General features: G+C 51.8%; 1 protein-coding gene across 1 annotated transcript; it reads left to right on the forward strand.

The window, feature by feature from the left end:
• The first annotated feature begins 264 nt into the window (after positions 1–264).
• LOC119846363 (glutathione S-transferase 2-like) lies at positions 265–11,576 on the forward strand. The gene is made up of 8 exons (XM_038379931.2): positions 265–448; positions 3,897–3,975; positions 8,380–8,444; positions 8,956–9,037; positions 9,273–9,373; positions 9,996–10,091; positions 10,215–10,325; positions 11,258–11,576. The coding sequence occupies exons 1-8, from the start codon at positions 413–415 to the stop codon at positions 11,351–11,353; spliced, it is 666 nt and encodes a 221-aa protein (XP_038235859.1). The 5' UTR covers positions 265–412; the 3' UTR covers positions 11,354–11,576.
• The last annotated feature ends 613 nt before the right edge of the window (positions 11,577–12,189 follow it).

Genomic DNA, 12,189 nt, shown 5'->3' on the forward strand with positions numbered 1-12,189 from the left:
ACTCACCCCCCGGACGCGATGGAGAGAGCGTCATCCTGCTGCAGGGAGCTCCGCAGGTTGGCCAGCATCAGGACATAACACTGCAAGGAGCCGCCAGCTCAGCAACCAGCTAAATTAACCCCAGCCCCCCAGAGATAGTGGGGGGTCGGTCCCCCCCGGGGGGCAGGGAGCTTGGGGGGGCCAGGGAAGGGGTCTGGGGGGCTGCCCGGAGTGCAGTCAGCCAGGGCAGGGTTAACAGGGGATCCGCAGGATTCAGGATCCGCCCCCAGCGACCGGCTGGGGCTTGGGAAAGCGAGTTTGGCAGGACGGGCAAGTAACCGGGTTCCGGGGCTGGACTCGGATCCCCGCCCCCGCAGCCCCACCCGAGCGCAACGCGTCCAGGCAGCCGCGGCGGGAGCGGAGCAGGGGCAGCATGGGGGTCACGCTGGGGTACTGGGACATCCGCGGGGTGAGTGCGGGCAGCTCCCAGCCATGCGGAGGGGCGCGGGTGCAGGAGTGGGGCAGGCGGCCCCAGCTGTGGGAGGGGCGGGGTTGCAGGAGTGGGGCGGGCAGCCCCCCAGCTATGGGGGGGAGGGGCTGCAGGAGTGGGGGCAAGCAGTCCCAGCTATGGGGGAGAAGCGGGGGTGCCGGAGCGGGACAAGTAGTTCCCCAGCTATGGGGGAAGGGTAAAGGAGTGGGGCAGGTAGCCCTAGCTATGGGGGAGTGGTGAGGGTGCAGGAGTGGGTCGGGCAGCCCCCCAGCTATGGGGGAGGGGTAAAGGAGTGGGTCGGGCAGCCCCTCAGCTATGGGGGAGGAGTGGGGTGGGCAGCCCCCCAACTATGGGGGAGGGGAGTTGAGGGGCTGCAGGAGTGGGGCAGGCAGTCCTAGCTATGGGGGAGAAGCAGGGGTGCCGGAGCGGGGCAAGTAGCCCCCCAGCTATGGGGGAGGGGTAAAGGAGAGGGGCAGGCAGCCCCCCAGCTATGGGGGAGGTCTCTGTAGGAGAATGTATGGGTTGGCTCTATCAGGTTTGCTTGGGGTCACATGTCATGGTAGCCAAGATTTGCCTGGGACAGGGGGATGAGCTCTGGCAAGCAGGTCAGTTGACTTTTTGCTGTGAGCCCTAGCAGAGCAGGGCTCCATCACATAAACATGTCCCTCCTCCACCCTCATCCCCTCCCCAAGGGTGGGACTGGGGGAGAGTTGTCCCTGCAGGGCAGCCAGTGCTAGGGTGACCAGATGTCCCGATTTTTGGGTCTTTATCTTACATAGGCTCCTATTACCCCCCACCCCCGTCCCGATTTTTCACATTTGCTGTCTCGTCACCCTAGCCCAGGGGTTCCCAATGCGGTCGCTGGGGCAGTTGTGTGCGCCACCAGGACTCCGCGCCGCCGCAATGTGTTGCTGTTTCTCGGCGGCGGGGTGAATATGCTATTCCCACAGAAAGGCTGGGGACACTGCGCTAGCCAGTGCCCATGTGTGTCCCTGTAGAAAGCCCTCCACATTCCTGCCCCCTGCCACTCTCTGCAGTGAAACTCTGATGGACCCGTCCCACTGCCAGGCCCTGACTGCACACTTCATTTGTAACCCTCTTTAAAAAGTTTCAGAGTAGCAGCCGTATTAGTCTGTTTTCGCAAAAAAGAAAAGGAGGACTTGTGGCACCTTAGAGACTAACACATTTATTTGAGCATAAGTTTTTGTGAGCTACAGCTCACTTCATCGGATGCATTCGGTGGAAAATACAGTGGATGCATTTGGTGGAAATCTCCCCACTGTATTTTCCACTGAATGCATCCGATGAAGTGAGCTGTAGCTCACGAAAGCTTATGCTCAAATAAATGTGTTAGTCTCTAAGGTGCCACAAGTCCTCCTTTTTCAAAAAAGTTTTGTTTCCCAATAGCAGGTGTCTTGGGGGAGGGGAGGAACGTCATTGGTGGGTGTAGTCCCCCCAGGGGCTTGAGGTAAGGAGCCCCATCGCAATTTTGCATTACTTGCCGCATGGTCTTATCAAAAAAGTCCCCCTTGGGGTCCACAGTGCAATGCAAGGTTCCAAGCTTGGCAGCACCTAACTCAGGCTCCTGAAACCCCAGAGCCAATGAATAGAAACAAATTCAGGCTACTGAAACTCCCACTAGCATGTGTAACATCGTGGGGAAGGTGTGTTGTCAGTCTCACACATACGGTATGTGCTCCACGGTGGATTTGAGTCTGATAGAGCTTTAGCTCAAGCTACAGCAGCTTGTGCTTTTACAGTTCCACATGGGAAAATTATTCATTAAATTGGAGAAGATGGGAATTAATTGAAAGGTGGATAAAGAACTGGTTAAAGGGGAGTTTAGAACCGACCATACTGAAAGGTGAACTGCCAGGAGGTTACTAGGGGTGTTCCACTCAGGGATCGGTCTTGGGACTGATCTTACTTAACATTTTCCTTCATGACCTTGGCACAAAAAGCGGGAGTGTGCTAATAAAATGTGTGAGCGACACAAAGCTGGGGAGGTATTGCCAATATGGAGGAGGATTGGAATATCGCACAAGAAGATCTGGAGGACCTTGAAAACTGAAGGAATAGAAATGGGATGAAATTTAATAAGGCAAAGTGCAAGGTCATGAATTTAGGGACTAACAACAAGAATATTTGCTATAAGCTGGGGATGTATCTGTTGGAAGCAACAGAGGAACTAAAAGACCAAAATATATTGCTTGATCACAGGATGACTATGAGCCCCCGATGTGAAAAAGGCTAATGCGGTCCTAGGATGCATCAGGCAAGGTATTTCCAGTAGAGACAGGGAAGTGTCAGTGCCATTATACAAGGCACTGGTGAGATCTCATCTGGAATACTGTGTGCAGTTCTGGTCTCCCACGGTTAAGAAAGATGAATTCAAACTGAAATGGGACAGAGAAGGTTCTACTAGGATAATCAGAGAAATGGAAAACTTACTGTACAAGAGGCGACTCAAGGACCGTGGCTTGTTTAGACTAACCAAACGAAGGTTGAGGGGAGATATGATCGTTCTCTATTAATACATATGGGGAGGGAGAGGAGTTATTTAAGTTAAGCACCAATGTGGACACAAGAACAAATGGCTATAAATTGCCCAACAAGTTGAGCCTTGAAACTAGATGAAGATTTCTGACCATCAGAGGAGTGAAGTTCTTGAGCAGCCTTCCAAGAGGAGCAGTGGGGTCAAAACATCTAACTGACTTCAAGACTGAGCCTGATGAGTTTATGGAGGGGATGATGTGATGAGACTGACTACAGTGGCCCATCTGAAACTGCTAGTAGCAAAAATCCACAATGGCTGGAGATGGGACACTAGATGGGGAGGGCTGTGAGTTACTCCAGATAATTCTTTCCCAGGTGACTGGCTGGTGGGTCTTACCCACATACTCAGGGTTCAACAGATGACCATATTTGGGGTCGGGAAGGAATTTCCCCCCAGGTCAGATTAGCAGAGACCCTGTGGTTCTTTTTACCTTCCTCTGCAGCGTGGGGCATGAGTCACTTGCAAGTTTAAACTAGTATCAATGGTGGATTCTCAGTAACTTGAAGTCTTTAAATCATGATTTGAGGACTTCAGTTACTCAGCCAGAGGTTAGGGGTCTGTTACAGGAGTGGGTGGGTGAGGTTCTAGGGCCTGCAATGTGCAGGAGGTCAGACTAGATAATCATGATGGTCCCTTCTGGTTTTCAAGTCTGAGCAATGGAGGTTCCCTGGTTCAATCCAGTTTGGTGCGTTGACTAAGATAGAAGCCATCACGCGTGAGCTGTGTATAGTTCTAGGCTCCAGCAGCTGTGAGCAGAATTGGGAGGAAGGTCCATTTACCTTGCTTTCTTGGAGAGGGGCAAGCTCTGGGCTCACCAAATGGAACTGGAGGGATCCTGGGATGTAAATGCTCTCTTGCTCCTCTTTGCAGCTTGCTCACGCCATCCGACTGCTTTTGGAATACACGAGCACTCCCTATGAGGACAAGCAATACTGCGCCAGCGGGGAAGGTAAGGTGTCATTGGTGGAGGTCACACCCCGAGCTACCGTGGCCTGTGGAGTGTGAGACAGGCACTTGCAATGTGCATTGTCTTTTGCAATCTTGGCAGGGAACCTGTGTGGAGATCAGAACTGATGTTGGGGAAGGATACAGAAGTGGTTGGGTCTGTACCAATGCACTGGAGATCACATTGTGAGAGAGCACTGTTATCGTTAGGGCTACGGAATGTTTTAAGATCCATGCTCAACAGTGTTAAATAGCAATAAGTGTCCGAGTCCTTTAACAGCACTGAATGATGCCCTTGTGGAGCTGGCATCTTGGATCCTGAGTCACCTTTGAGCAGGCCCTTCACTTGGGGTCTAAACTTGTTGAAGGCAATAGAGAGGCTGATGCTGGATCAAGCCCAGATCACTGCTGGAAATTGCAAGGAAATCATTGGTGCAGGCCAGATTTTTTCCACTGCAAAAATCAATCAAGTTGCAGTTTGCTGATCACACCAGGCAGGAGAATAGCAGCTTTTGCTGCCACCCCTGAAGTTAACCAGGAGAACTCTGCAGCGCTACGGGTAGAAACCAGTTCTGAGCAGGCTGTAACCTTAGACTTGCTGTTAGCAATGAGCTCCCTAGAGGTGCTCAGGTTTCAGTAGCTGTTAGAAACTGCCTTTTACTCTTTAGCTGGGAATGGGAGGTGAGGATTAGTCAGCTATCGAGGTCAGTTCTGGAGGGCCGTCTGTACAGCCCCTCTGGGATTACACCAGTGCCACTTTCACAGTCAGCACTGGTGGAACTGGGTGGAGTATTTGGCTCTTGGGCTGTTAGACTCAGGAAGGTGGCGTGTGTGTGTGCAGTGGGGGTGGGGGGAATGGTGCAGAGTGGGGCAGGATGGCTGGAAGGGAGGTGCATTAATGGGGAGGAGGGTCAGACCCTCTTCTCCCTCCTGCCTTAGGTTGTTCCTCCTCCAAAGTGTGGTTCTGCCTGGCCTGTATCGACTTCTATTTGCTGTTGCTTACAGGGCTCGGTCCTGCTCCTGTGGCAGTTGATAGCAGAACTCCCACTGCTTTCAGCGAGAGCAGGGATCTGACCTATATTAAGACAGTGCCCTCTATCCGAGCTGCCTTTTCTTCCGCTGTAAGGGATGGACTTTGAGGGGCCCAACACCAGCTGGAGTCAATGGGAGCTGGGAGTGTGGGGGTGTTGCTAAGCCCTCACCAGCCTGTTTCTAGAAGGCAGCTTCCTATCTCCGCTCTCCCATGGGCTTGGGTTAACTCTTCGGTGGCTGCAGAGAGATTCTGAGACTCTTGGCTTGGACTAATTTCCCACCTTGTTTTTTTTTGCTGAGTCACGCATCCCCAGATTTGGTTATATAATTCTGAAGGTCACAGGGCTGCTCTTTGTCACAGTGAGTGATAAGAAACCCCAGTTGTGTCAAAGCAACACGTTCTCCCTGAGCAGAACGTGCAGCTGGATTAGTGCAGGGGCAGGGAGTGGTGACGGGGGGAGTGATGAGGTCAGGTTGCTTTTGGGCACGGATGCTTTATTACAATGACATTACACATTTCTGACCCTTTAGAACCACGATAAAATTCCACCTCACAACTTCCCAGGGCACCATGAAAGTAAAATTCCCCTTTCAGCTGAGACTCAGAAAGGGCGAGTGAATTTGCATTGGTTTCAGAGTAGCAGCTGTGTTAGTCTGTATTCGCAAAAAGAAAACGAGGACTTGTGGCACCTTAGAGACTAACAAATTTATTAGAGCATAAGCTTTCGTGAGCTACAGCTCATTTCATCGGATGCGTAGGTACTTGGGCAGCTGGCCCGTGCTGACACAGCTTTTCCGCTATCGGTACCCGCACTATCCAGATCAAAGCTAGTTTGGGTGTGTCTACATGTGTTGCAGTTACACCCCTAGATTGCACTGCAGACGGACCCTATGTCCCAGTGGTTGGAGGACCCCCAGCTTATATCCCAGTTCAGGCTGCACTAGTGGGGATGGATTTGCTGCACATTTATTTCATAGCTAGCATGGCACCTGGTAAATAGACCTTTGAGCACTGATGAGCAAAGCTAGATTGCATGTGGCCAGTGATGCTTTGCTTATCGCCCTGTGTCAGACTAAGTGGTGAGGATTTCATATCATTCGGGCTTGCGGGCACCCTGCCTGATTTTAAAGGGGACCTGGGCCAGCAGGGAAGCAGTTAAATCCAGACACAGAGCAGAGCGCAGTGAGCTGGACTATTCATACTAGCTGCCAAGTCCTAGGAGGAAAGTGCAGTTTTAAGGTGGCCTAGAGCAAGGTTTCTATGGGATGCAAATATAGCTGAGGTTTCTGTAGGATCCATAGAAAATCCCTATTAATACCACCTATCCTAGGGGCCTATATGGCCCCCAGGATCATAGTATCTGAGTACCTCACAGTTTTGACCGTATTTAGCCTCACAATCCCCCAGTGTGGTAAGGAAGTGCGGTTAGTTTTGGATCTGTGTTTTACAGATGGGGAACTCGGGCTCTGAGCGGCTTTGTGATTTCCCCAAGGGAACCCGGGGAGCCTCGAGCAGAGCAGAGATTGAACTTCAGTCTCCCCAGGCTCATGCTATTAACTACTGGACCATCTTATTAGAGAAGGGCTTTGATTCTGTGTTTGTATGGAACCACCCCCCCACCCATTCTCAGCTGGCCTCAGACACTCAAGTAATAAGCACCATATTGTGATCATGGTGTCTAGCCTTGGCACTGAGCCGTTTCATTATGTTTCTGGAAGGTTGGTAAATGACACGGTCAGGGAATGAGAGGCCAGCGTGAGTGGGAGTGTTGGCCAAAAGGATCAGATGTGAGGTTTGATGTTAGGCATGTAAATGAGCAGCATAACTTTTCTCAGAGCAGCTGCAACTCCTAGGGATTTCAATGGGAGCAGGGGGTGCTCGGTACTTCTGAAAATTAGGTGCCTGTGGGTCAGGTTTGGCATCTAAAATCAGAGGCCAGTGGTGAAAATTGTGGCCATTAAGTATCTATTGCTGCAGCACTGCTCCTTCATGCTTAGATGTGCTGGGGCTTTTCCCTGTTTTTTCTACGCCCAGATGCCGAGCTGCATGTCTGGAATGGCACAGCTCAGGAATGGGAGGGGGAACACAGGTGACTTTCAAAGTAGCCTGGCCCACAGTGTTAGAGCAGCCCAGAGGGTGCTCTAAGCTACCACAGTCTTGAGTGTCTGCTCTGTTATGTCAGAACAGGCATGCCCCATGCCAGGAGCTGAGTAGAAGTGTGGTATAGGGCAGCGGTGATGAGTTGTATGGGCCCATGGTGCCCACGCTCCAGGAATATTCAGGGCCCATGGTGCCTGTGCTCCACCAATGTTTGGGGCTGGGTCTCTCCCCTGGCCCTGCCTGCTGCCCCCGGGCAATTTAAAAGGGCCTGGGGGACCCTGGCGGCTGCTGCCACCACCACCAGCAGTGCAGTGGGGCTAAGGTGGCTTCCTCTCCGGCCTCAATCCTTGCACTCCTGGAAGCGGCCAGCATGGCCCTATGACCCTGGGAGGGGAGAGATGGGGTCTCCATGCACTGCCCCGGCTCCGAGCGTAGACTCAGCACCTCCCATTGGCCAGACCCCTCACCCTCTCCTGTACCCTTGTCTCAGCCCAGAGCCTGTATCCAAACTCCCTCCCGGAGCCAGCACCTCTCCCGCACCCAAACTCCCTCCCAGAGCCTTAGGTAGGGGTGGGGTGAGGGTGGGACTTGGACCCATTCTGGGCATCACCAAAAATTATACAAACCTGCTGCCCCAAGTATAGGGCTATCCAACGGTTTCCCTGGTGGGAAGCTCTATCTGGGTTCTGGCCCTTTTCTGCTGCTCGAGTGGTGAAAAGGGGCCAGCTTGGGGACCTAAGTCTTTTTCTAGCCCTGGACTTGGAGAAGTGTTGGTTAGAGGTGAGTCATGGGCCAGGGCCTTCTCCCTCAGCTCCTGGGGTGTGGGGAGAGGGAGAGAGCAGGGGAGCTCTGCACTGGAAAAAGACTCAATCTCCTATTCTACCACTAGTCACTGCTGCCTACCTGACTAAAAGTGAGGACTCTTGGCCTACAGCCGCGGTAGGGGATGGGGAAGGAAGGAGACAAGGGGAAGGGAAGATGTAGGGTCGGGGGTGAAGAGGATGGGAGGGAAAGGAATACAGTGAGTGTGTGGGTGGCAGGGGAGAGATGCAATGGCATGGGTGTTTGTGGGGTGGCAGTGCTGGTTGGAAATGCAGTGAAGGGGTTGGGATGCAGTGAGTGGGTGTGGGGAGTGGGTGTGGGAGATGCAGTGGTGGGGAGGTGGTGATGATTAGGAGATGCAGTGGGGTGCGGGGTTGGTGGTGAGGGAGATGCAGTGGGGGGGGGGGCAGGTCTCCGTGCCATAGGACTTACCATCCTGTTCTTTACCTCCAGGTCCTGATTATGATATAAGCCAATGGACTAATGAGAAAGAGAAGCTGGGACTGGATTTCCCGAACGTATGTAGCAGCCTTCTTTGCCGTTACCCGTGTGTTGCCGGGGAGGACAGGGTCAGAGGGGGAAGTGATTGGAGACTAGCGCTTTCACTGCTGGCTCTGAGGTGGAGCCAGGCTGTTGGCTGGAGAAGAGCTCCCGGCTCTCCAGTGCCCCCTTGGCTGGTGCAGGAGTCTCAGGCCTTGCAGTCTTTGCAACAGTGAGCATGCAGCCGTGCCCCCCCAGCAGTGGTTGTGCATGGCCATAAGGTTAAATGCTAGGCACTGAACAGTGAATCTGGGGCCCTGGTGTCCACCTGCTCTCCCAAGCAGGGTAAAAAGGGGCAGGGAGAGGCTGTGTCTGAGCACAGGTGGACTCCAGCAATGTGCAGGGCCTGTTCATGAGACACTTAGCTCTGCTCTTTGACCTCCCGCCAACTATGCGGCACAAGTAGCTTGGTGGCTGCAGTGCCCTCCGAGAGTAGGATAAATGGGTGGGGAGAACTTATCCCCTGACATTCTCTCTTTGCCCTCCCAGCTCCCCTATCTCATTGATGGCCAGACAAAGCTCACGCAGAGCAATGCTATCCTCCGCTACATAGCGCGCAAACACAAGATGGGTGAGTATCCCTGTGAGTCGAAGGCTTGTCTGCACGGGGAAGTTGACAGGACCAGCTCTTCTGGAATAGGTTCCTAGTCCAGAGTAAAAGTGATGGGCCATTATTCTAGAAGACCTAGGTCCAGAATAGCTGTGCTGGTCAATTCCCTCTGGTGAAGACAAGCCCTTAGAGGCTAGTTGACATTTAAACCAGGGTTGCTGAGCCTCTCTGCCCCTGTGTGTTTTCTGACTCCCAGCTGGCGAGAGCGAGGAGGAAATACAGAGAGTGGACATGCTGGAGAACCAGGTGATGGATTTCCGCCTGGCCTTTGCAAGGATCTGCTACAACCCTGACTTTGTGAGTACATCCCTGCTCCCCTGGGGGTGTGCGTCAGAGCTGGAGTGTAACAAATGGCTCTGGAGGGTCACGTGGGGATAACAGGTGTAGATATAATCCAGATCTTTACAAGCCTCCATTAATACCTGGGAAGAAGTGTTGTTATCCCCATTTTACAGAGGTGGGGGAGAGAGAGAGGTGACGTGACTTGCCTGAGGTCCCACAGTAAACCACTAACAGAGGTAGGATTAGAATTTGAGACCTCCCTAGATTCAACACTGCCTGTTCCCCCAACTCACGGTGCCTCACAGACAAAGAGAGGTGGGATTGCTGGTCACAGGGATTGTGTCAAAGCAGACCAGTCTGTGAAGTCTATTATCCGCGGCCCATCTTTAGCCACAGGAAGGTGAATAATTTCTATCGTGCACCTGACTAGTTTCCCCAGTACTGACATGGGAGGGAGGAGAGTGTCTGGGATGGGAGATCCCGTCAGATGATCAGTTTATGCCCCAAAGCCTGGGACTGAATTACCCTCATCGCTGCCTTGGGCTGCACTAGAAAGCCGAAACTGAGTTGCTCCAGGGTGGTGGGGATTGTGAGGATTTGACCCACAGCTCCCTTGCTTCTATTTTCCCTTTTACAGGAGAAACTGAAGCTGGAGTACTTGGAGCAGCTGCCTGGGAAGCTGAAGCTGTTCTCCCAGTTCCTGGGGGACAGGAAGTGGTTTGCTGGGGAGAAGGTATGTGGCTACAGAGGGACTGAGGACATAGCTGCTCCGTGTTAGAGAGAGGCCAGAGATGGGAAGTGCAGATCTGGATGGTTCTGATCTGACGCTCTGCTTATTTTCATTCTAATTTCCCAGCTCACCTATGTCGACTTCCTCGCATACGACGTCCTGGATCAGCACCGCATGTTCACGCCCAAGTGCCTGGATCAGCTGAAGAACCTGAAGGATTTTCTTGACCGATTTGAGGTGAGCTTGGCCCTGGCTCCCCTGTAACATGCTGCTCTCTGGATCTCCAGGGCTGGCCAAGCTAGTTCCAGTTCTGCAGTGTCTGCAGCATGTGACCTTTGGTCAAGTTACTTTTCCCAATTAAGGTTAATAGATGGTTTCCATTCTAAGCCTTCTGCACCCTTTGTCTTGTCAAAACAATAACCCACCTATTGGTCCTTTTCACACTATATGGAATCGCAGTTCACCTTAAAAAGAAGGTGTTCACTATAGAAGACAATCATACACTAAAGATACACAAACAAGTTTCCACACGGCTCAAGTTCCAGCATTGTCTCCCTTGTGAAGAGCTCCAGACAGGGAACTGGTGAACAGCACATAGTCACCTAGTAGCTGAATAATATATTGCAAGTGCACATCATTTACAGTCCTGAATTTCTCAAGGTTGAATCTTGGGGAGAGGAGATTTTGAAGAGCAGAGTGAGTTTGGAACCAGACAAACTGTTTTAGAGAAATGGAGCTTTGAGAAGTTACAGGACTGCCTGCTTTTAGAAAGTGCTTTTTCTGCTTCTAAACCTAGAGCAGCTCAGCAACATAAGGGCCTGGCTTTTAGAAGTGCTGAGTGAAATCAATCGGAGATGTGAATGGTCAACGGCTTTGAAAAATCACATCCTCGGGACCTGATCCAAAGCCTTTTGAAGTCTGTGTCAAGACTCCCATTGATTTCAGCACACTTTGGATCAGGCCCTTGGTCCTCCAGAAGAACTGGGCCATAGGACATGTCTGACAAGACGTGGCTGCAGGCCTTTCTGGTTTGCCAAGGGGAGTGATTCCCAAGCAGCTGTTTGGCTGCGGCCCATGCTGAATTTCTGGCTGTGATGATGGGTAGGGGGCATGTGAGGAGCTGATGATGTCTCTTTACGTTGATGGATCTTCTTTTGCTTTTCCTGTAGGCCCTGGAGAAGATCACTGCCTACATGAGTTCTGGCCGCTACATGAAGGTTCCCATTTTTTGGAGAACTGCCCAGTGGAGCAACAAAAAGGAGTAGGCTCAACTGGAGCTCAGCAAACTTCAAACAATTCTCTTGGCATTGACCCACTGCAGCATCTGAGAAGAAGATGGAGACCCCTGGGACCCCTCTAACTTGCAAAGTCCCCTTAAACAGCAAATCAGTAATAGCTGAAATCCCCAAGCCCTGTCATAATCCTTCCCACTAAGCTAGCTGTGCGATTTCCCAGTTACTGGCTAATGAAAACATTTTGGTGACTGTATAGTCATCTCAGCTTATTGACTTTCCTGGTTTCTATTTTTTAAAAACAAATAGCTCTCTAGGCAGTTCTGATTAGCAGGTACTCATCAAGCCTTAGTTCTACTTTTAAACCTCTTCTGAGTTTCAGCATTTATCCCAGTATGCAGGCCAATTCCTGCTTCCACTGGTGCTCTCCAGCTGGCCAAGTGGCTCTCTGACAAAGGGCTTTGAATTTCAGAGGTGTTGAACATCCGTCACTCCTTTGAGCCTATGAGCATTTGAAAATATAAACAGAAGGATAATTCTTCCCTCGCCTTACACCTGCTCTCTCCTGGAGCTACCCTACACACACTGGCTTGTGATCACATACGCAGAAAGAACATGATGTTCCAAAGGGGAAATCTTCAGTCCCTTTTGTAACTAGATACTTATAAGAAGTTGGCTAATTTCTGGGGGCCATCGTGAGAAAGCCCTGTTGTCATATCCAATGCATAATCAAGGTACTAATTAAATCATGATCCTCCCCTCTGACAGGACAGCTCAGCCAGGTAGAGGGGAGAGAAAGCGGGACGCACCCAATCACGTTTCTAAGTGTGCTGCACCCTGCAGCCCCTGTTCTGACACAGAGGGCCAGA

This window comes from Dermochelys coriacea, chromosome 21 (assembly GCF_009764565.3).
Source record: "Dermochelys coriacea isolate rDerCor1 chromosome 21, rDerCor1.pri.v4, whole genome shotgun sequence".
NCBI classification, from domain to species: Eukaryota; Metazoa; Chordata; order Testudines; family Dermochelyidae; genus Dermochelys; species Dermochelys coriacea.

Bases quoted from the DNA above. Each gene is read 5' to 3' on its own strand.
- LOC119846363 (XM_038379931.2), top strand. From the start codon at position 413: ATGGGGGTCACGCTGGGGTACTGGGACATCCGCGGG. The intron at 3,976-8,379 runs GTAAGGTGTCAT...CTTTACCTCCAG, and splicing joins ATACTGCGCCAGCGGGGAAG to GTCCTGATTATGATATAAGC. The intron at 10,326-11,257 runs GTGAGCTTGGCC...CTTTTCCTGTAG, and splicing joins ATTTTCTTGACCGATTTGAG to GCCCTGGAGAAGATCACTGC.